Genomic DNA, 21,778 nt, shown 5'->3' on the forward strand with positions numbered 1-21,778 from the left:
CACAACAGTGTGTGTGGCCGGCAGGTGGAAGATCAGACAAGTGGGCGCGATCTTGTGGTGATGACTGACGCCTCCCCCAGCGACTCGCGTAGGTATTGTTCACTGCCAGGTCTGCATATAAATCCTGCGATATTCTGGTTTTCCGCCAAAAGAAAGTCAGTCCCAGCTCTCCGCCTGGAGCTCATGTACGTTATACACGCCATTTTGAAGGCTACGTACAGCTACGCCACCAGTCGGAACTTCATGAAACTATAGGGGCTGCAACGGGAATGTTCCAGGAAGTCCCACAACAAACGCCGCATTTTTCTACTGAAACTGGCCGAGGAAAAAATGTGTTGCTTTACTTATTTTACGTTCTCGTACGTATAACGATATGTATTCACGATGCAACTTTCTACAAAAGGGGTATACATGTGCCAAAATTAAGTTAGTAGATCCATATAAATTATACCGCTGAGGAAGTTGCATAGTGAAAAGATTTCCTCGTATTAAATGGGGATGTTCAAGGACAGTACTCAAATTCACCTAAAACACCACAAAATATCAATTTTAACATATGGTAACGAAGCAGTTGTTGCGGGTAATATTAAAAATGTCAACAGTTTAGAAAAACTTCCACACATATTTGAGTTCTAACTACATTATAAGGCGATATTTTTTCAGGAGATGGTGCCCCATAGCTCGTATATATTACCACCTTGGGCTTCTGGGAAAAATTCTTTCTTTGCTATCATCAGTTTCATAAAAATATTTAAAGCCTCAATGTTAGGTGAAATATATATAATATTTATCTTCACATGATACAACCCTAAATTAGACACTGTTACCGTATTATAACATATATTACATCGTCAGTCTATAAAGCTTTGCTATACAGTGTACTTATTTATGTTATAACTGCAGTCGCTCTTGAAGTGTGTTACGAATCGCCGTCCGGGGTGGCCGGGCGGTTCTAGGCGCTTCAGTCTGGAACCGCGCGACCCTAAGGTCGCAGGTTCGAATCCTGCCTCGGGCATGTCCTTAGGTTAGTTAGGTTTAAGTTCTGGGGGACTGATAACCTTAGAAGATAAGTCCCATAGTGCTCAGAGCCATTTTTTTGTTACGAATCTTCACGCCTATTGTAGTTATAATATGAATACGTACTCTACCTACCACCGTTTTTATAGACTGACGATGTTATTTATATTACATTGTATGATAAAATGGTCTAATTCATGGTTTTATCATTTGACGTTAATGACTTTATATTTCGCTTAGTATGAAGCTGTGAATACTTTTGTGAACCTGATGATGGCCAGTCGACGAAAACGTGTGAGGTAAATAAAGAATTTTACCAGGAGCCGTATTAAAAATTTCTTCAAATAAATTGAAGTGATTTTCCAAAGATTAGCACTACTTGATAGTGAGAAAGTGATTCATCCACCCGATCATATTAAATGGCTAAATATAAAAATCAATGTAACAATAATAGTACTTAGCTGAAAATACAAAGTAGCTTCCTCAAAAATATTAAAACGTAAGATCGTAATATCGACTACCGAAAGCTGATGCTAAAAAATGATTTCCTCAGTTACGTCAATTCTGCTTCTTCAGTTGCAATGCCAGTTAGATACAATGGTTAATTCCAAAAAAATTGAAACCACTAGATTAATAACGAGAGCTATTGCACTGGAAGCAATATGTCTCATAAGCCCTGAAGATCAGTGGCTCCATATCTACACAGATGCTTCATGAATGGAAAAAGAAGGAAACGTTGGCACACGTTACAACAAAATTTTCTCGTTCTATTGAACTTTACGTCCTCGCCATTCATATTTTGAAGGTGAAGTTGATGGCAAGAGAATTTCAGCAAATCAGTTAAACAACTGTTCACACACATTCGACGAAGCAACTAAATTATGTGATTCCAGAGCAGAAATATAGCATTTATCAACACATAAGATCCAAAATCGTTCAAGTTGAAGATATCGAAGAAATAATTAAATATATACAAGAGAAGAACGAGACAATTGTAGTTCAGTGGGTATCATCTCTGTGTACCTTATATTGTAATGCAAAGCGGATTTTGTAGCAAAAATTAACCAGACTGGAGAAACTACCTGGTCAGATTTTGCACTGAAATGCATTATTATGAAGATATTTCAAGAGGAATTACAATGATCCAACAACGTGTCGGTGAGGAAAAGATCTGGAAAAAAGCTCGTGGACGACTCGATATTCCCTGACAGGCAAAGAAAAGTTGCAGTAAACATATTGGGCTTGACTACAGCACCTGATAGTTCTGCCGCTTATCTGCATAAAATCACCAACCTGCTGTTCCCAGAATGTGTACTGTGTCACAAGATTGTTTCGATCATGAACAAAGAGCATTTAAGAGAACGTAGAAAATTAAGTGATTGTAATTCATACTCAACCACATTGTATTGTGAAGCAAGAAGGCGAATGACAGTAAGTCAAGTGCCACAACACAAATTTAATAGTAATGATGATTATAATAAAAATAATAAGAAAAGACTGCTACAATGGCAAAGGAGTATTTGGTTAATGTAATTTCGGGAGTAACAGTCCTCTCCTGTGCCAATCTCAGTATCTCACAGTAGTATTTGCACCTAGCACCTAGCGTCCTGAATTGTTAATTTGTATCACTATCAGTATCCGTTAAACCATGCGAATCACATCTACTTAGTCTTGAAAGGAGTCAGTATTTGGTTTACAGAATACTAATTACAGCGGTTGTAAATGAAGGAATTAATAAAACACGAAAAACATGTAAGAGGATATAGCCTACGAGTAAATAACAATTGCAGAACTATTGCGAGGAATTTATATACAGATCAGAATGAGTGTGCCACAACGAAACCTTTCAAGTTGGATTGACTACATGGGGCTTATGACTTGATTTTTCCAGTTCTTCTGCAAGCCTATTGAAAATATGTCCCATAATACAACACTGTTCGAGACAGTACTGTTAAATCAAGCAAATTAATGAAGCCTTCGCGTTCCAGTGACAGACAGAATACCTCTAAACCGAAAACTTCATCTTTGTCTACCATACGTACTATTCCCTCTTTGTTCTTGGACATATATTATATATCCTACTAGTTTACATTATCAAACACTTGAATCCACTTTTTCTTAAGAATTTATTTTACCATCAAGCACTCCTCAGAATTGATTCTCTAGTGTCTTTATCATTCATAATGTCAAACAGATCGTCATCTAACATATCCTCAATTTTATTTTTCACTGTTCATTATAACAGTCTTGTCAGAAACTTGTTGTTGTTGTGGTCTTCAGTCCTGAGACTGGTTTGATGCAGCTCTCCATGCTACTCTATCCTGTGCAAGCTTCTTCATCTCCCAGTACCTACTACAATCTACATCCTTCTGAATCTGCTTGGTGTATTCATCTCTTGGTCTCCCTGTACGATTTTTACCCTCCACGCTGCCCTCCAATACTAAACTGGTGATCCCTTGATGCCTCAGAACATGTCCTACCAACCGATCCCTTCTTCTAGTCAAGTTGTGCCACAAACTTCTCTTCTCCCCAATCCTATTCAACACCTCCTCATTAGTTATGTGATCTGCCCAGCTAATCTTCAGCATTCTTCTGTAGCACCACATTTCGAAAGCTTCTATTCTCTTCTTGTCTAAACTATTTATCGTCCATGTTTCACTTCCATACATGGCTACACTCCATACAAATACTTTCAGAAACGACTTCCTGACACTTAAATCCATACTCGATGCTAACAGATTTCTCTTCTTCAGAAACGCTTTCCTTCCCATTGCCAGTCTACATTTTATATCCTCTCTACTTCGACCATCGTCATTTATTTTGCTCCCCAAATATCAAAACTCCTTTACTACTTTAAGTGTCTCATTTCCTAATCCAATACCCTCAACATCACCTGACTTAATTCGACTACATTCCATTATCCTCGTTTTGCTTTTGTTGATGTTCAGAAACTTGGATTCATTAAATATAATACTGATTTTTGATACATCGTTCACTTATCTTGTTATCTTTACTATTGTGTGGATGACGTTTTTGTGAAGGTCTTTTGGTGTATCTCCAGAGTCACGGTCTCTACGAACCAACTTGAATAATCGTTTGGCTTCCGCTTCCCCTACTATGTTAGGAATTCCAAAGAAATATTATCAATGCCTTCCAGCTTATTTGATAGCAATTATTCCCAAGCTGTCCTAAGCTCTAATACTGAATCGCCTATGTCTTCCTGTTGACTGCTATTTCTTCTCCTAGCACTTACCAACTCCTCCCTCACTAGAGGACTTCAAGTGCAGTTTCTCTTGTACTGTTAATGTCGAAACCTTTTCTTTTAATTTCAGAGAAGACTGTTTTGACTTTTCTAGACGCAGTGTGTAAACTTCCAAGGAAAATTTATTTTCCAATTTCTTGTCATTTTTCTTGTTGTCGATTTTCCTTGGCTTTCCTGCACGCCTTTTTAATTTCATTACTTAGTGAATCACATTCCTGTATTCCTGTAACATCCTGAATATTTTTATACTCTTTACCAGTTGAATTATTTCTTCTGTTACCCACTGCTTCGTCTCAGTTACGTATTTGTTCTACTTCTGTAATTGCCCTTTTTAGAGATGTTCATTCCTGTTCCATTGAACTACTTATCGTGATAATCAGCGCATTATCTATAGCCTTACAAAACGTAAAACGTACTTCATCATTCTTTAGTACTTCAGTATCGCAATTCTTTCCACAACGATTCCTCTGGCCGTTTCCCTTGAACTCCAGTCTGTTCTTCATAACAACTAAGATGTGATCTGAGTCTGTATCTGCTTCTGGGTACGCCTTACAGTCCTACATATGATTTCAGTATCTCCTGAGTAAGCAAGATGTCCAGCTGGAATATTCTCACATATCCAGGCCTTTCCCAAGAAACCTTTTTCCTTTCATGGTTTTTGAATAGCGTATTTCTTATTAATAACTGAAATTTCTTGCATAATTCTATAAGCCTTGACGGACGAAGGTAGGAGAACATGAAAATCAGACTAGCTCAAGCAAAGAGAGAAGTGCACTAGTATTAAAGATAGGCGTTAATTTAGGAAAGAAATTTCTTAGACTGTACATTTCTAGCACAGCATTGTATGTTTGTGAAACGTGATAAGTTGGTTAAACCGTAACAAAAGAGAATCGAAGCGTCTGAGATCTCTTGTTTCACAAGAACGTTGAATATTAGGTGGAATGGTGAGATAAAGAAAGAGGTTTTCCGCAGAATTGGCGGAGAGAGAAATATTTGGAAAACATTGACAAGATGAAGGGACAGGATGATAAGATATGCGTAGAACAACCTTCGCTAAACAGAGGAAGCTGTAGAGGGTCAAAAGAGTAGGGGGAATTATATAACGGACTACATCAAACTAACAATTGAAGACGTAGGGTGCAAGTGCTATTGTGAGACGAAAAGGTTAGACTAGGAGAGGAATTAGTAATGTGGCGCAAACCAGTCAGAAGACCGGTGATTCCCAAGGAGTTGCCGATTTTTTATGTTTACCATATTGGCTTATTACCATTCTAATAAGGTGTTCGGTATATGCTTATCTGAACACGAAGGATTTTGAGATGGCATTGACTGTAACCTGCTTAAGAAAGTATTTTTGGTGGCTACCGTCAATCTTCAACCTTGTGTGCGCAGATGCTCATGTCTTAGTTTTCTGCAAGCCAAATGCCACATCACTTAGAAGTGAAACCTTCGTTGTGGGCACGGAGGAAAGAAATGGCTGTTTTAGTCAACACTACAAAAGAAGTAAAATTTGAGAAACGCGTGATACTCGCCTTCTGTCTGTTACTTTTATTGCAGCTGAAATCCGTCTGCTTAGCTGGATCGTAACGTGTTTGCCTTCCGTGCAGCGGACACAGTCTCGATTCCCGGCTGGATTGGAGATTTTCTCCGCTCGTGGCCCGAATGTTATGTTGTCCTCGTCCTTACTTCATCCTCATCACCAGCGTGCAACTCGTCCAGTGTGGTGTCGACCGCAGTAAGACTTGCACTTGGCGGCCGGACTTCCCCGCTTGGGACCTCCCGTCCAACAATGTCGTACACTCATTTCATTTACATTGTAGTTGAAGTTTTATTATGGTGCTGGGCGAAGTCTCGTTGGGTTTCATCTAGTAAATTACTAGTCGTCAAGTATTAGCGAAGCTGAGCGGGATGTTATATCCTAACGCCTCAGACAATGCTAAATAAATAAAAATGAGGCGGTAGTAAGAGGGCATTGCGACAGTGCACCAGCTTGTACCTTGAGACTGATGGTCTTCTAACATGGAACATGTGATATGTGCAAATTAACTCAGTTTCCTTAATGCCATAAGTATTTGCGCTGTCTTAAAAATGGAAATTTATATTAAGTGCCATGAGCCACTATTTCTAAATGTTTTTACTTGTAACTGGTTTTCATAATACCTTATATTAATTTCATTTCACTTACGCATTATTAATATTTATTGGAGTACTAATGTAACACATTGACTATTGAATACCACACCGACAAGATTTTCTCAGTTACAGCAAATTTGAGTAGAATGTTTATTCCTAGGTACTTGACCATGATGTACCATCGAATAGCGTATAACGTTTGGAAAAAGAAATTTACTTTTCCAGAGCAATTTTTCTAATTTCAGAAAAAGACTGCAGCAAGAAAACGTGAATACTGTCATTTCAAACTGGAATAAGCAAGTGTATTAATATTTTATTGCAGGGGTGGCTAGACATGAATGTTTGAAAAGTTTTCAAAGGTACAACATTCTGCCCTGCGTTTGAATCAAATAATTTTGTGTGTTGGGGCACACTATTATAAAAGACTAAACTGAGTAAACTGAGTTTCCCAGTTTTGACTGGATTGTAACGGCCCTATTCAGGGCGGTTGACTGCCGTATACTGGTGTATGTCTTACTCTATAAATTGTCTATTTGTGTTATTTGACGGCTACTGACATTACATATCAGGAAAGCCATTGTACAATTTGAAGGGAAGTGCTGTATTTGGGGATGGTTGTGCAGTAGGCTATTCCCTGCGCTGTTGCGGTAGGTGATTGAAAGACAACTCTAGTAGGTGTTGATTTGGAATAGTGAATCGGCAGGATTTTGCCAGTGCTGTATGTGATAGGTAGGCAACAGCAAATTGGCAGCTGGTATGCAGGGGTTATGGTTTCCTGCAGCAAAGCGTTACAGCAGTACCGCAGTTCTCTCGTGACCACAGTTTATGCTGCGCAACCCGGGTCAAGTGGTGCTGCTGGCTGGCGAACACACGCCGTCCGCTGGACTGGAACCGCTGAGTTTATCTCGTGTTTCATAATGAAGCAGCCCAACACGCAGAATTATTTTATTCAGATGACTCTGGCTGTGGAAGCTTACGAACTCTCACGGACTGTTTATCGTGGTGGAGATTTGCTTTATGACACTCGTTTCGTTTTCTATCCAATAAATATATTATTCTTTTGTGACAGCTGTTTCGAGTCACTACTGATGCATATATCGGTATGTGTGTGTGGCAATCTCAACTTAAACTACATAGCTGGAAAACATTTTTCGATTCTAGCCTCGATTTCTTTCTACGATGAATATTATTTTTTAGTTCGTACTGTGTACTGCGATACTCGATTCGGTTTCTTTTCCACAGTTGGTTCTTGCGAGTCTCCGCTTGAGCTACATAGGCAACGTGTATTTTCCGATACCACCTATGATTTATTTACGACAGGTTATTTCTGTGTTCGTATTGTGTGTCATGATGACCAACACAGCTGTAGTGCTTGTTTTCGCGGTACTCGACTCGTTTACATTTTAGGAAATGTTTCTCTTACTTATGTGTGGGTAGCGACGGGTTCGCACTGGTAACTTTCACAAGGGGAGACGTTGGGGGCACAGCTTTGCTTCAAACTTTGTACACCTTTAGTAGTCCGATAAAACAACATAATGTGCGAGTACTAAGGGCATTACTCTGACAATTCCTAAAAAATCGCAACCACACACACTTCGGGCATTGCGAGGGTTAGGGCGTACGTTTTGAGCAAATATTTTGTTAAATAATACAGCCTCCCTAAACATGGAAAGCAAAGAGCTTGCAGTGGACGAGGTCCATTGTAAGATCTATCAGAGCGATTTTCGTTTACAGCTTTCGACTCGTTCGTTTCCGGTCCAGGGTGCCTTACGTCTTGATAAGTTTACTCTTCTCCAGCATCCCTGAAAGTTTGTAACTTAATCATGGAATTACCCTATAAATACTCAGTCATCATTACTGCAACTACGAATTATGTAGACAAACCTGCTTTGTGAATCAATGTATCTGTTAGTGAAAACTGTCTCAAAATGCCTACAGTAGTTTCTGAAACTAATCTTCAAACAATGGCAGAAAAAGTGACATGGTACTTTAATTTAGTGAAACATATTGATAGGTCGTAATACACTCAAACAAAAGAAAGACGCTCAACGAAGGAATTATCCGAATTGGGTGAAAATCGGTAGATGTGATGTACAGACAAAATAATGATTACAATTTCAAAAAAAATTGGATGATTTATTCAAGCAAAAGAGCTTCGTAAATTGAGCAAGTCAATAATTCGTTGATTTACCTCTGCTCCCTACGCACCAGACACGTGTTCTCTGGTCATCGTGACTCAACTGGAAGTGAGACACATCACTGCAGGCAATTCTACTACGGTTAACGAGATTCCAGGACAAAGATAGAAAAGGAGGCATCCCAGACAGGGGCAGGATGCCAACCTGACTGATGCCCACCATCACACGCCCCGACAACCAGGACTGATGTTCCAGGGTCCATTTCTTAAATAGCAAAATCCGTTTGGTTACCATCTGCGACACTCTTAAAGCACAGAGGTACGTCGACGATATTCCACGGTCCGTTTGTTGTCCTTCACGGCAACCCATCTTCGGCTTACATTTCAGCAAGATAATGCCCACCCACCCACGGCCAGGATTATTTCTACTGCTTGTCTGCTCGCTTGTCAAACCCTACCTAGATCTCTTTCCAGTTGAGAACGATTGGAGTTTTATGGGCAGGGGCCTCCAACCAGCTCAGGATTTTGCCGATATCACGTGCCAGTTGGACAGAATTTGGCACAATATCTCCCAGGAGGACATCCAACAACTCTTATCAATCAATGCAAAGCCGAGTAACTGATTCCATAAGGGCTGGAGGTGGACCAACGAGTTATTTAACTGCTCACTTAGTGAAGCTCATTCTTTTGAATAAATCATCCATTTTTTTCTGAAATTGTAATCATTCGCTTATCTGTACATGGACGTCACACCCACAGATTTTTGTCCCATTGGGATAATTACTTCTTAGTGTGTCGTTTTTTAAATCGTATTCCAATTATTTTTTCCCAAATACAGTAAATTCTCGTCATCAAAACTATATGTGTTGCTCATGATTCAAAGTATCGTTAATAATATGACATCACCATCTCCATGTTGTTCAAATTATTTGTCGCATGTTCACTACGTCACTAGTCAAACCACATGGCCAACATCGTAATTTGTTATTCATCCTTTCCGGTAACTTGCCTAAGAACGATTTTTCCCTAACTAGGAGCACTCTATACGACTTAGTGCGCACATGTTTATAATGTTTTTGTTGTCTTCCGCAGGTGGTTGCGCCTCAGAAGCCGCGCGACCCCGAGCGCGAGAAGCGCCGCCTAGCCCGGAAGAAGGAGAAGCGCGCCACGCTCATCCTGGGCCTCATCATGGGCTCCTTCATCGCCTGCTGGCTGCCCTTCTTCTTCCTGTACATCCTGCTGCCACTGTGTCCCGGCTGCGACATCCCAGACAGCGCATTCGCCACCGCCTTCTGGCTCGGCTACACCAACTCAGCGCTCAACCCCGTCATCTACACCATCTTCAACAAGGACTTCCGCAGGGCGTTCCGCAGGATCCTCTTCAAATGATGTTTGTTTGTGGTTTGCTGCTGGCTTTGCGCCCGCTGCCGGCGGGGGCGCGATGCCCAGGGCAAACCCGGAAAAGATAAGCACCACCACCAACATCAGCAGCATCCGCAGCGGAGGTGATGTGTCGTCGCCCCGGCTGCAGCGTCCACCACTGGGCCCCCTCACGCGTCGCCAAGTGACGGCGGTGGACGTCAAGTGCAAGTTGTACGCCGCCGATAGTCACAGCCCGGACATAAAAAGCGACGGCGTCCGAGTCGCTGAGCTGTTCATGTTCCTAGCGGCATGGAGGAAACCGCAAGACAAGCTTGGGATCACAAAACAAAAGATAAGCCAAGACGAAACACCATCTTTATTATAACGTGACACGCATACAGCAATAACTAGGCTAAGGTGTAGTTTTCGTACAAGTTGCCACCCGCCCCATATAAAGAGAAACGCCGCTGTAGAGTACGTGTGTACTGGTGAGTGGAGACATAAATTTAAAATGTGGCCTGTATCGCCTTGACACTGGACGTGTTTGAGGATAATTTCCTGCGAGGAGTTTGCTCTCGCACTGCCAGCTCTGGCAATCAGGACAACTTTGTTTCAGTTATATAGTTTTACTACGCCTGGAAGAATTATTCAAGTTATTCTAAAGATGGTGTACAAACATATTCCTCTATTACGTTAACATTCATACTGCAAATACCACAGCCGGAACCATTAGCTCACTAAAAAACGTTTTCCGAGTCCTCGTGATCTCATTGTAGGACAGAACCAACAGGAAAAAAATTCCATTCATTTACTATTGTATCACCTACCTCGGTTGTCCATGAAAGTGATAAAAACTACTATGAAATTATTTGTCCTCAGTCACCCCACGACAGTAGCTAGGCAACACGCAGAAACAGAATTTGTTGTTTTATATTTTGTATACAGTTTTCCCAATATTTCATACAACACATCAGTGAATGACTAGGAAGTATCTGAAACACTGAATCAGGTACAAAAATCACTATAAACTTGAAAAACACAGAGCAGAAATTTTTCACAGTGTCATCGAGACGTGTGCGATCAGCTTGTTCTGATGTTAACTCGCTTATAACCAAAGTCAATCAAAGAACAGTGTATGTACCACATACCAACCCTGTTAGCGTGTCAAAGTTACGCACTTAATTTACATGCACCTTGTCAGCAGAAGATGAAACTATTGCATGTTTAGAATTCTACACATCATAACGCCATAATAACAACAAATAATTCAGAGCATATTTTTTTATGAAGTTTAGCAAGTTCTTGCTACACACTCTTGTTTAGACAGTGATCGTATAAATCTTTTATTAAGTATTTCAATAAGGTGTTAATTTGTAAGTGACTGTCATCTGACTCTTAACTTTGCTTCAAGTTTTAGACCTTTTCGGCTGACAACGAGATGAAAAACAACATATTTCTGAATAAATAAAGAAGTGTTTGTTAAGTAATGTAAATGTTAATACTCTGTATGATAACTGCCATCATCGTCAACCATCTCTATGTCATCATAGAACAGAGTAGCGATCATTGTGTTCCTCTCCATTGTTATAGCGCCACAGCACTACGAATTATGAAACATTGTTTTAAACAAAGTTAAGACAAATAAGCCTCCTGGATAATGTTTTTAAATTGAACGTTCCAACTGAATCAGAAACTTCTTCTTTTCGTTAACGGACCATCTAGGGCTCCAATAACTTTCTCTTTATCGTTGTATGAAGAGTGGATGATTGTTAATTCAGCAGTTGTAATTTTTTTAATAATCTTGAAAATGCCCTGATTTTTAAATTCAAATAGCATGTAGTGCATACATTTTATGGCGATAAGAATGAAAGATGGTTTATTCTTTTATCACCACCAATTGCTAGTACAATCATTGAGGACACACTCACAGAAGTGAATGTATCTTTTGTACTACGTCCAGTGTGTAAATGTTTTGACTGAATACTTGTTGTTGCCTTAAAACGACGTAATGGGGGACTTAAAGGATGCTAGTTATCTCTCTTTCAAAACGACGTTTCGATATTTCTTGGCAAAAATTACCTGTTGTCTCAGTTTCTTTTCGTTATCGTATCGTTTACTCCATACTCATCCTTTTATACATTATCATGACTTTCATTCTATGAAAATAATGCTTACTTACTGTTTGTTGCAAATATGAGTAACCATTTTTACTTTTATTTATGGTATTTCACAGTACTTCATTAGGGAATTTCTTCACAAGAAACCAAAGGAAGTTTTCTTATGCATAATTAAATAAAATCAGTTGATAACAAGCTATGTTTGGAGAATTGATAACAATATGAACATTCATTCCAAATTTTAAATTCTTTTTCCAAACGAAACAATATTCGTATCTAAATGAATGGTAGTGCAGTATTTGTTAGATAAGCAAAACTCATTTCATGTTTTTTTTTTATATCGGTATGAAGAAAGTTACTCTTCTAGAAATACATGATAGACTGAAATTTTATTAGAAGTACATGATTGATTTCTTAGCTATCTTGGTAGTTTAATTATTTATCTACTGATTTGTGTGTCAGAGTTAAACAGTTAACAGTTTAGTTATAAATACTGCAACGAAGGATGGTGCTAGTTATATGATGCATTTAGTCATTACAGTTATGAATAAATGACATTGTATGTACAGGTATAGCAATTTTCAAATGACTGACTCATACTGATGTCTTTCGTGTAACAGAACAACATCCAACTGGATGTACTTTTAAATTCTAAATTTGAGGTGCAACATGTTACAAATTATTTAAATATATACTTGTTGTGTACTGTTAGTAAATAGTTACTCAATATCAAATAAAAAGTTCGATTTATACCTGTGAAAACACTAATTTTCTCCCAAGTGTGACTGTGAAGGAATTTCACTAATTACAATGACTTCTTCAGCTTGTTTTGATATAGATTGTGTTTCAGATTACTTGTGTCAGCTAAAATCTAAAAAATATTTCAAAGCGTCAAACTTATCGCAGAAAAATGTTAATATGCAGGAACTGGAATTTCTTTACCCAACCTGATAAACAATTTACAAGCGCACAGTAAGTTATCATGTTATTTACGAGTCTGTTATATTTGGATATCTATTTTCATCTTTTCTGTCGACAATAAAGAAACTTTTGTAATGGAAGTTCCATCTGGGTTTCACATTAGCTGTTCAGATAAATTCTGATATTTAGTAAATAATTTATTTTAACTCATTGTGTATGTGGATACTTCATATGAACAAGAATGAAATTCATATAGAAGTGAGTGTCTTCAGCAGAATTAAGAAATTATGCTTACATGAATTCTAAATAGTATAAAGTGTAAATACATTACATCGTAACTGTCATATGTAACTTATGTCTATCTGCGAGTGAGAAGTTATGTGTGTACTCACAGAAGTGCTAACACTTTTGGGAAATTTTGAGCCCCAAATTTTCCTTCAGTGTTATATCATTTCATTTTCAAATTTATGTATAGGGTGTGTCATAAATGCAACACTATAAATAACTTTTGTCTCTATTTTCATACTTTGCGCTATGTCATGAATGATGTGTAAGGAATGATTCGAGTATGTAATGTGACGTCATTGTTTTTTAAATTTATTGTCTAGGTAGTGCACGATATTTAATATGTAAAATAATTACTCGATCTGTGTTATATCTAGATATTACAGGATATGCAATTAACAAGTTATAACATTAATTGTGTCAGTGATTAAATATAATGTAATACATAACACACATATATATATATATATATATATATATATACATTTCCTTATTGAAGTAATATTTGTAGCTAAAGTGTATAATTTTGTATAGAAAATTGTAATTCTTGTCTCTTGTCCACAAAAATGATACATATAAAAAAATATACTTCTATCCTATATTGTTGTCACACCTTACATGTGTGTGTAAATTGTAACATGTAATATTCTTCCTATGAAATAGTTATGTACATTACAGCTGTAAACCAGATACTGTGTATATTGTAATTATAGTAATATACTGTTTTGTGTACAATGTTTATGCCAAAATAAGAAATTCAGTTAAAATAAATACATACTTTCGTTTTACAAAAGATCTGATTGTAAATTATTATTAATGATATCAAAATTTCAGGCAAATATCCTCAACAGCAGTCTCCGGTCTTTGGGACATGTATTTGAGAACTAGTGTGATAGTAATTATGCACTCACACAGATCATTGTTATTTTTATGCACTGAGAAAGTGTGAAGAATGCAAATTATTTTTGATTCATAGAGTGGTCGATAAATTTACAGTAGTCTGCTATTAAGAAAAAGAGCTGCTTCCCGTTTAAACAAACCAGATCAAAATTTAATTATTTAACCAGTAACAGTTCCTTGCTAACAGTTTATTGTAGCCTCAAGATAATGGACTCGCGACCTATGTGCTGTTTTCTGCGGAAGGGAGAACTACAGAAGACTGCAGGTTGGTGATCATTATTCAGTCATGCATTCCACTCGGGGTGGTGGAAACAACTAGGCATCTCGCGTGTACTGCAATCTTAGTTCAAATGAGATCATCATCATTCATTAGTCCTCTGCAAATCATTCTGCAAATCAGTACTGTTTTCTGGCATTGCTGCTTTCCTATAGACAACTGTATCAGCTGCGAACAGTCTTTAAAGAGCTTCCGACGCCTCCTACTAGATCATTTATATACACTGTAAACAGTAAGTAACGGTTCTATCAAGTCTCTGTGAGCCACTCCGGAAATTGCCTTTAGATTCGTCGATATCGTTCCGTTAAGGGCAACGTGTTGAGTTATGTCAGCAAGGAAGCCTTGAAGCCGGCCGTTGTGGCCATGCGGTTCTAGGCGCTTCAGTCTGGAACCGCGCGACCACTACGGTCGCAGGTTCGAATCCTGCCTGGGGCAGGGATGTGTGTGATGTCCTTAGGTTAGTTAGGTTTAAGTATTTCTAAGTTCTAGGGGACTGATGACCTCAGATGTTAAGTCCCATAGTGCTCAGAACCGTTTGAACCATTTTTGAAGCCTTGAAATCAGTCACAAATTTGGTCCGATACTCAATCAGGTAATACTTATTTTCACTGACCTGCAGTGCTGGACGTTGTCAGTCGTGTCAAGAAACACGGTATCAACCTGAGCGCCGTTGTCTACAGCGCTGTGGATCTCATGGAGAACAGAGTAAGCTGCGTTTCGCAAGATCTCTGTTTGCGGAATCCATGTCAGTTTTTATAGAGGAGATTTTCGTTCTCCAAAAACAACCGAATTCTTGAGCAAGAAACATTTTCCATCGTTCTACAACGAACTGACGTCAACTATACATCCCTCTAATTATGTGCATTTGTCCTAAGGGGCTTCTTGAGAACGGGAATGGCCTGCGATTTTTTCCAGTCGCTAGGTACACTTAGTTGCTCCAGCGTTCTGCGACAGCTACTTTGTTATAGATGTCTCATCTCATCAGTGTCATCGACGGGCAGCGTATGAGAGAATGACAGAAACTGCGTGTAATGTTGCTAGTTACTTGGAACGTTACATATGGCGTTAAGCATGACACCCAACAAACAGGGGCAGAGTGTTACTGGTAATGTTACACTTAACTTTGTCGTACAGGCAGGCAAGGGGTAAGAGGTGACTGGACAGCAGACAGCAAGGGATTTCCTGGACGAGACGCGTCAGCAGTACTCTCCCATGGTGCACATTACCGCTGGTAGAGTCTGAGGCGAAAAGTCCCTGTCTCAGAACGTAGTCCTACTCCCTATAAACGAGCCTGTAAAAGCTCACTACCTGGCACTCTTCTCACACCCTCAGCGTCGAATCAGCATTATTCTTTCAATTAGACAGGTTTGTTTAGTTTCTCAGTCAGCCATGAGTGTTGTATTAAAATCATTACTATTTTTACCTTCTCTGAATTCTTTCTGGCAGCTCTTTTTCACTGCTGTGGCTACCAGTGTGAGTGGAAAGTTTTCAAAATGTTGCTAAATCTTTCCATGTCGCAGTAGCGCCTAGCGCCTCTGCGTCTACCGCTTGTCACTTAACCATTCGACAGTCTGTAACTTCCTTATGTCATTCGTTGTGAGAGGGTTTCTCAGGCCCTTATTTGCATGGAGCTACATACTAACAACGTAAAAATGTCGTAATGACAAGGAACGAGTCAGTTTACAGCATATTTACCATTTAAAGATAAGTTCACGTAACAGAAAAGAATATTTATGTTATTAATAGAATTAAGTACTTAACACTTTTAAGCTGAAATACACACGTTTCTAAACAAAAATGTTTCTACGAAATAGCAGGAGTTACCGAGAATCTGTGTTATCTGTCATATATTTAATATCAGTGGGTAAGTAATCAAAGATTTTTGTAGCAGAATTATTCTCTATGAGCTAGAGGCAGTTTAAATGACTAATGATGGAGGTCTGCTTCCTCTTCTAACATTTTAGTGGCTGAATTTAGCTGTCTGAGAAACTATAAGGGTTTTTTTAAATTATGCTCAATAACACACCCAAAAATTTTGGAAGATTTTGTCATTCTTATTAACTCTTACCCATGATTCAGATTTGCCACCTGTGCTGTAATCTTTAATCTTTCCTGGCGCACGTTTGATTGATTTTATTGCTTTTCCAATGTGTAAAATGAACAAAATCTGAGGTATGTCTTTTAAATCGAAGATAATTGACATAAATAGAAAATAACAGTGGTGCCAATACTGAATTTTTTGCAACTGCGTTAAAGATTTCTCCGCAATCAGAAAAATTTCCCCTGCCCACCGTCGATGACCTTTGAAGCACAACACTTTCAACTGAAACGCCACGGCGTTTCGACGAACTCATTCAACAAAAAACTTGAGAGCTTTACATTTAATTTCCGCATTTTTTAAGATAAACATCGTTAACTCGATAAATGTCATTTTTTGTAACAAAATGTAATTTGCGTTATGCCTCTTGAAAAGTCGTGGAAAATACCGCCTGGTGCTGTTTCGACTTCCATCCCTGATGAAACTGATGAGTGAATGAATAAATAGTATTATCAGCAGAACAACACTTCTGATATACGTGATTTGAATCAACAAGACTACTGCTATTGCTAGAATTCCTTACTGGAGAACACGACCTCTTTCGCAAATTAAATTTGCGTCTTCAGATGCTTCATTGTGTACAAAGGCATAAAAATACATCAGTAATTTAGCCATGCCAAGAAACGGACAAATAAAGCCGATAATATCAATATCTACTTACAGTCAAAAGATTAAAGGTTCTATTTAAATCGGATAAAGCCATTCACAACATTTAAAGGCGATAATAGACTCCTGGAAATGGAAAAAAGAACACATTGACACCGGTGTGTCAGACCCACCATACTTGCTCCGGACACTGCGAGAGGGCTGTACAAGCAATGATCACACGCACGGCACAGCGGACACACCAGGAACCGCGGTGTTGGCCGTCGAATGGCGCTAGCTGCGCAGCATTTGTGCACCGCCGCCGTCAGTGTCAGCCAGTTTGCCGTGGCATACGGAGCTCCATCGCAGTCTTTAACACTGGTAGCATGCCGCGACAGCGTGGACGTGAACCGTATGTGCAGTTGACGGATTTTGAGCGAGGGCGTATAGTGGGCATGCGGGAGGCCGGGTGGACGTACCGCCGAATTCCTCAACACGTGGGGCGTGAAGTCTCTACAGTACATCGATGTTGTCGCCAGTGGTCGGCGGAAGGAGCACGTGCCCGTCGACCTGGGACCGGACCGCAGCGACGCACGGATGCACGCCAAGACCGTAGGATCCTACGCAGTGCCGTAGGGGACCGCACCGCCACTTCCCAACAAATTAGGGACACTGTTGCTCCTGGGGTATCGGCGAGGACCATTCGCAACCGTCTCCATGAAGCTGGGCTACGGTCCCGCACACCGTTAGGCCGTCTTCCGCTCACGCCCCAACATCGTACAGCCCGCCTCCAGTGGTGTCGCGACAGGCGTGAATGGAGGGACGAATGGAGACGTCTTCAGCGATGAGAGTCGCTTCTGCCTTGGTGCCAATGATGGTCGTATGCGTGTTTGGCGCCGTGCAGGTGAGCGCCACAATCAGGACTGCATACGACCGAGGCACACAGGGCCAACACCCGGCATCACGGTGTGGGGAGCGATCTCCTACACTGGCCGTACACCACTGGTGATCGTCGAGGGGACACTGAATAGTGCACGGTACATCCAAACCGTCATCGAACCCATCGTTCTACCATTCCTAGACCGGCAAGGGAACTTGCTGTTCCAACAGGACAATGCACGTCCGCATGTATCCCGTGCCACCCAACGTGCTCTAGAAGGTGTAAGTCAACTACCCTGGCCAGCAAGATCTCCGGATCTGTCCCCCATTGAGCATGTTTGGGACTGGATGAAGCGTCGTCTCACGCGGTCTGCACGTCCAGCACGAACGCTGGTCCAACTGAGGCGCCAGGTGGAAATGGCATGGCAAGCCGTTCCACAGGACTACATCCAGCATCTCTACGATCGTCTCCATGGGAGAATAGCAGCGTGCATTGCTGCGAAAGGTGGATATACACTGTACTAGTGCCGACATTGTGCATGCTCTGTTGCCTGTGTCTATGTGCCTGTGGTTCTGTCAGTGTGATCATGTGATGTATCTGACCCCAGGAATGTGTCAATAAAGTTTCCCCTTCCTGGGACAATGAATTCACGGTGTTCTTATTTCAATTTCCAGGAGTGTATTAATGTCTGCTTAGAGTCAGAAGATTAAAGATTCATGTAAACCAGATAAAACTATTCACAACATTTATACCCAGGGATTTAAAACTTCTGGCTCAAGAATATGCGAGCGTCTATGATAAAATTATTGGGGGGGGTAAGGCCATCCTCAACTTAAAAAAGAACCTAGTGGGAACGTCAAGGTGAGAAGGTAGTAGCTATTAAAATAATTTATGAGAAAAATAATTAAAATACTTGGCAAAAACACCGCGTTTCTAACATTAAAACAGAAACAGCTGTCAACAGTGTCGCACTTTACCTCCATTGTAGAGGGCCTTGCGAGGAAGCGTCTCTGCTGCCGGCGCCAGTTAACCGCCATCTGGCGGGAGGCCTTAGAAGAAAGCCACGCCTGTTCGGTATCACAAACATTAGGTAATTAAATACCTTGATTGAAATGCTGGAAGCTGGCTGCACATTTTAAATTACCAAAATGCGGTAATCAGAAATAACACACTCTGTTTTATTCATGTAAGAGGCTTTTCATTTGTGAAAACAATTTTATTAACTGTAAGGACGCTGTATTGGATAGTGCTGACATATAACGTATAGGACCGTAGATAGTATCGGGAATTCTTTTGAAATTAGTTGTAACAGTAATTCTGACTTATTCGACTCGACTCATAAGCAAAGTGTATTGTTGCCGATTATTGCAGTTTGGTAGTTTAAAATGTCCAGCCGGCCCCCAACATTTCAGTCAAGGTATCTAATTACTTAATGTTTGTGGCACCGCATATGCGCGGCTTTCCGCGTAGGTCCGGCTACAGGTCGTATGCGTGTTTGGCGCCGTGCAGGTGAGCGCCACAATCAGGACTGCATACGACCGAGGCACACAGGGCCAACACCCGGCATCACGGTGTGGGGAGCGATCTCCTACACTGGTCGTACACCACTGGTGATCGTCGAGGGGACACTGAATAGTGCACGGTACATCCAAACCGTCATCGAACCCATCGTTCTACCATTTGCGCCGGCAACAACAACGCTTCCTCCGCAGCCTATCAACAAAGGAACTAAAGTGCGACACTATTGAAAACTGTTTCTCATTTAACGTTACAAATGCGGCGTTTTTGCTAAGTATTTCATCAATTTTTGCTATGAATTATTTTTATACTACTACCTTCTCACTTTGACGTTCTTACTACGTTCTTGTTTAGTTTGGGGATGGCTTTAGCCCCCAAAACATTTATCATAGACGCTCGCACATTCGTGAGTCAAAAGTTTTAAATACCCGGATATAAATGTTGTGAATGGCTTTATCCGATTTAAATAGAACCTTTAATCTTTTGACTGTAAGTAGATATTGATATTATCGGCTTTATTTGTCCGTTTCTTGGCATGGCTAAATTTCTGATGTTTTTTTTATACCTTTGTATACAGTGAAGCACCTGAAGACGCAAATTTAATCTGCGAAAGAGGTCGTGTTCTCCAATAAAGAATTGTAACAATCGCAGCAGTCTTGTTTATTCAAATCATGGAATATTCCGGCAGCGGTTGCCCCACATATAAAGTAGTGTGTACTTCTCATATCTAATCGTAAGCTATTTACATTATTAACATCAAGACAGCACACTGCGTTTTGAAGTCTGCAAATCATTTCCTACTCGTCACAAACTTTTATTGTCTCTTTGATGGTGTGGGTGCTGTTTCTCGAGATTGCCTATCGAATATCAGGCAGACGATTGGAATTCGTCCCACCTCAGTGTGACTGTTGCAGGACTGGTCGCTATATATGGAGGCTCCTAATCTTGGTTATGGTGCGCCGTGGAAAATTAAATTTCGATCGCAGGTTTAAGCATCCAGCAAACAGGAGCATTAACTACACTGGCTGATACACCTCTCAGCATTTGGGAGTGTATTGATAATGTCGGTGACGACAATATATTGTAAGAAGCATACTGCAACACGTTTTTAAAATATCACCCTTCTTGAGACACGTTTAAAAAGCCTATAATACTACAATAAGAGGTACTGAAAATTAACTATGCATTATCGTCGTAAAACAGCCCTGAGACAAGTAAACCTGTTTCCTGTGTTTAATCTTGTAATATTTCCTAGTATGGCTCTGAGCACTACGCGACTTAACTTCTGAGGTCATCAGTCCCGTAAAACTTAGAAGTAATTAAACCTAACTAACCTAAGGACATCACACACATCCATGCCCGAGGCAGGATTCACCTGTGACCGTAGCGGTCGCTCGGTTCCAGACTGTAGCGCCTAGAACCGCACGGCCACTCCGGCCAGCATTTCCTAGTATGGATTAGTGCAGTTTCAATGTGAAAACAACGTTCCCAGCAACAAACCGTCATCCAGAATCCATAGAGGACAGCACACCTAACGGTGGTAGATTGGTAGTTGCGGCAAGATTCGCTGCTCCGGTTAATGGACGGCGCTCGCAGATCAGGACGAACATACATTAAGATTCGCAGAAGAATCTGGTGCGTACAGCTGCAAATAACAGGAAACAGTTCTTCACGTCAGTACATCAATTGCCGTAACTCATGGAGAACTAGCCGCAACACCCTTGCATGGATCAAAAAACAATGTGTGATCGACGTCGCATGAAAGACGTTTGCTTCCACCATGCAGAAATGGAAGTTAAGGCAGCATGGAAAGGCATATACACACATCAAAAAAGTTTTGTATCACCCTGGTTCCCAGAACTCCTGAAGATAGACGTTCACTGTGGATATTGCATCACAGACACAATCCCTTTGACTGTCCAGAGATGTCAGTAAACCCACCCAAAGCTGTAAACAACCATGCATGTGCAGCGAATATTAGACGAAGGGGGTGCGAGAGCCGATCATTTCCAGTAATTCCATCAGGGAGGAGGTACACGGCTCGTGTTGTCTATAGTTCAACCATGCCTAGATGGTCAATATCGTGGTTCGATCACGTTCTCATTGTTACTTTCAGCCGAAGGGCTCTCTCAACAAGGGAAGTGCCCAGGCGTCTCGGAGTAAACCAAGGCGACGTTGTTCGGACATGGAGGAGATACAGAGAACAGAAACTGTCGATGACATGCTTCGCTCTGCCCACCCAAGAGCTACTACTGCAGTGGATGACTGCTACCTACGGATTACGGC

At 40.5% G+C, this 21,778-nt stretch overlaps 1 protein-coding gene across 1 annotated transcript in view; it reads left to right on the forward strand.

The window, feature by feature from the left end:
- LOC124788965 (alpha-2B adrenergic receptor-like) overlaps positions 1–12,074 on the forward strand; it is a 131,648-nt gene extending 119,574 nt beyond the window's left edge. Inside the window, exons 5-6 of the mRNA XM_047256255.1 lie at positions 2,514–2,546; positions 9,642–12,074. Coding sequence (XP_047112211.1) covers positions 2,514–2,546; positions 9,642–9,938 — 330 coding nt within the window. The 3' untranslated portion in view covers positions 9,939–12,074. The remainder of the gene's footprint in view (positions 1–2,513; positions 2,547–9,641) is intronic.
- The last annotated feature ends 9,704 nt before the right edge of the window (positions 12,075–21,778 follow it).

Source organism: Schistocerca piceifrons, chromosome 3 (assembly GCF_021461385.2).
Source record: "Schistocerca piceifrons isolate TAMUIC-IGC-003096 chromosome 3, iqSchPice1.1, whole genome shotgun sequence".
NCBI classification, from domain to species: domain Eukaryota; kingdom Metazoa; phylum Arthropoda; class Insecta; order Orthoptera; family Acrididae; genus Schistocerca; species Schistocerca piceifrons.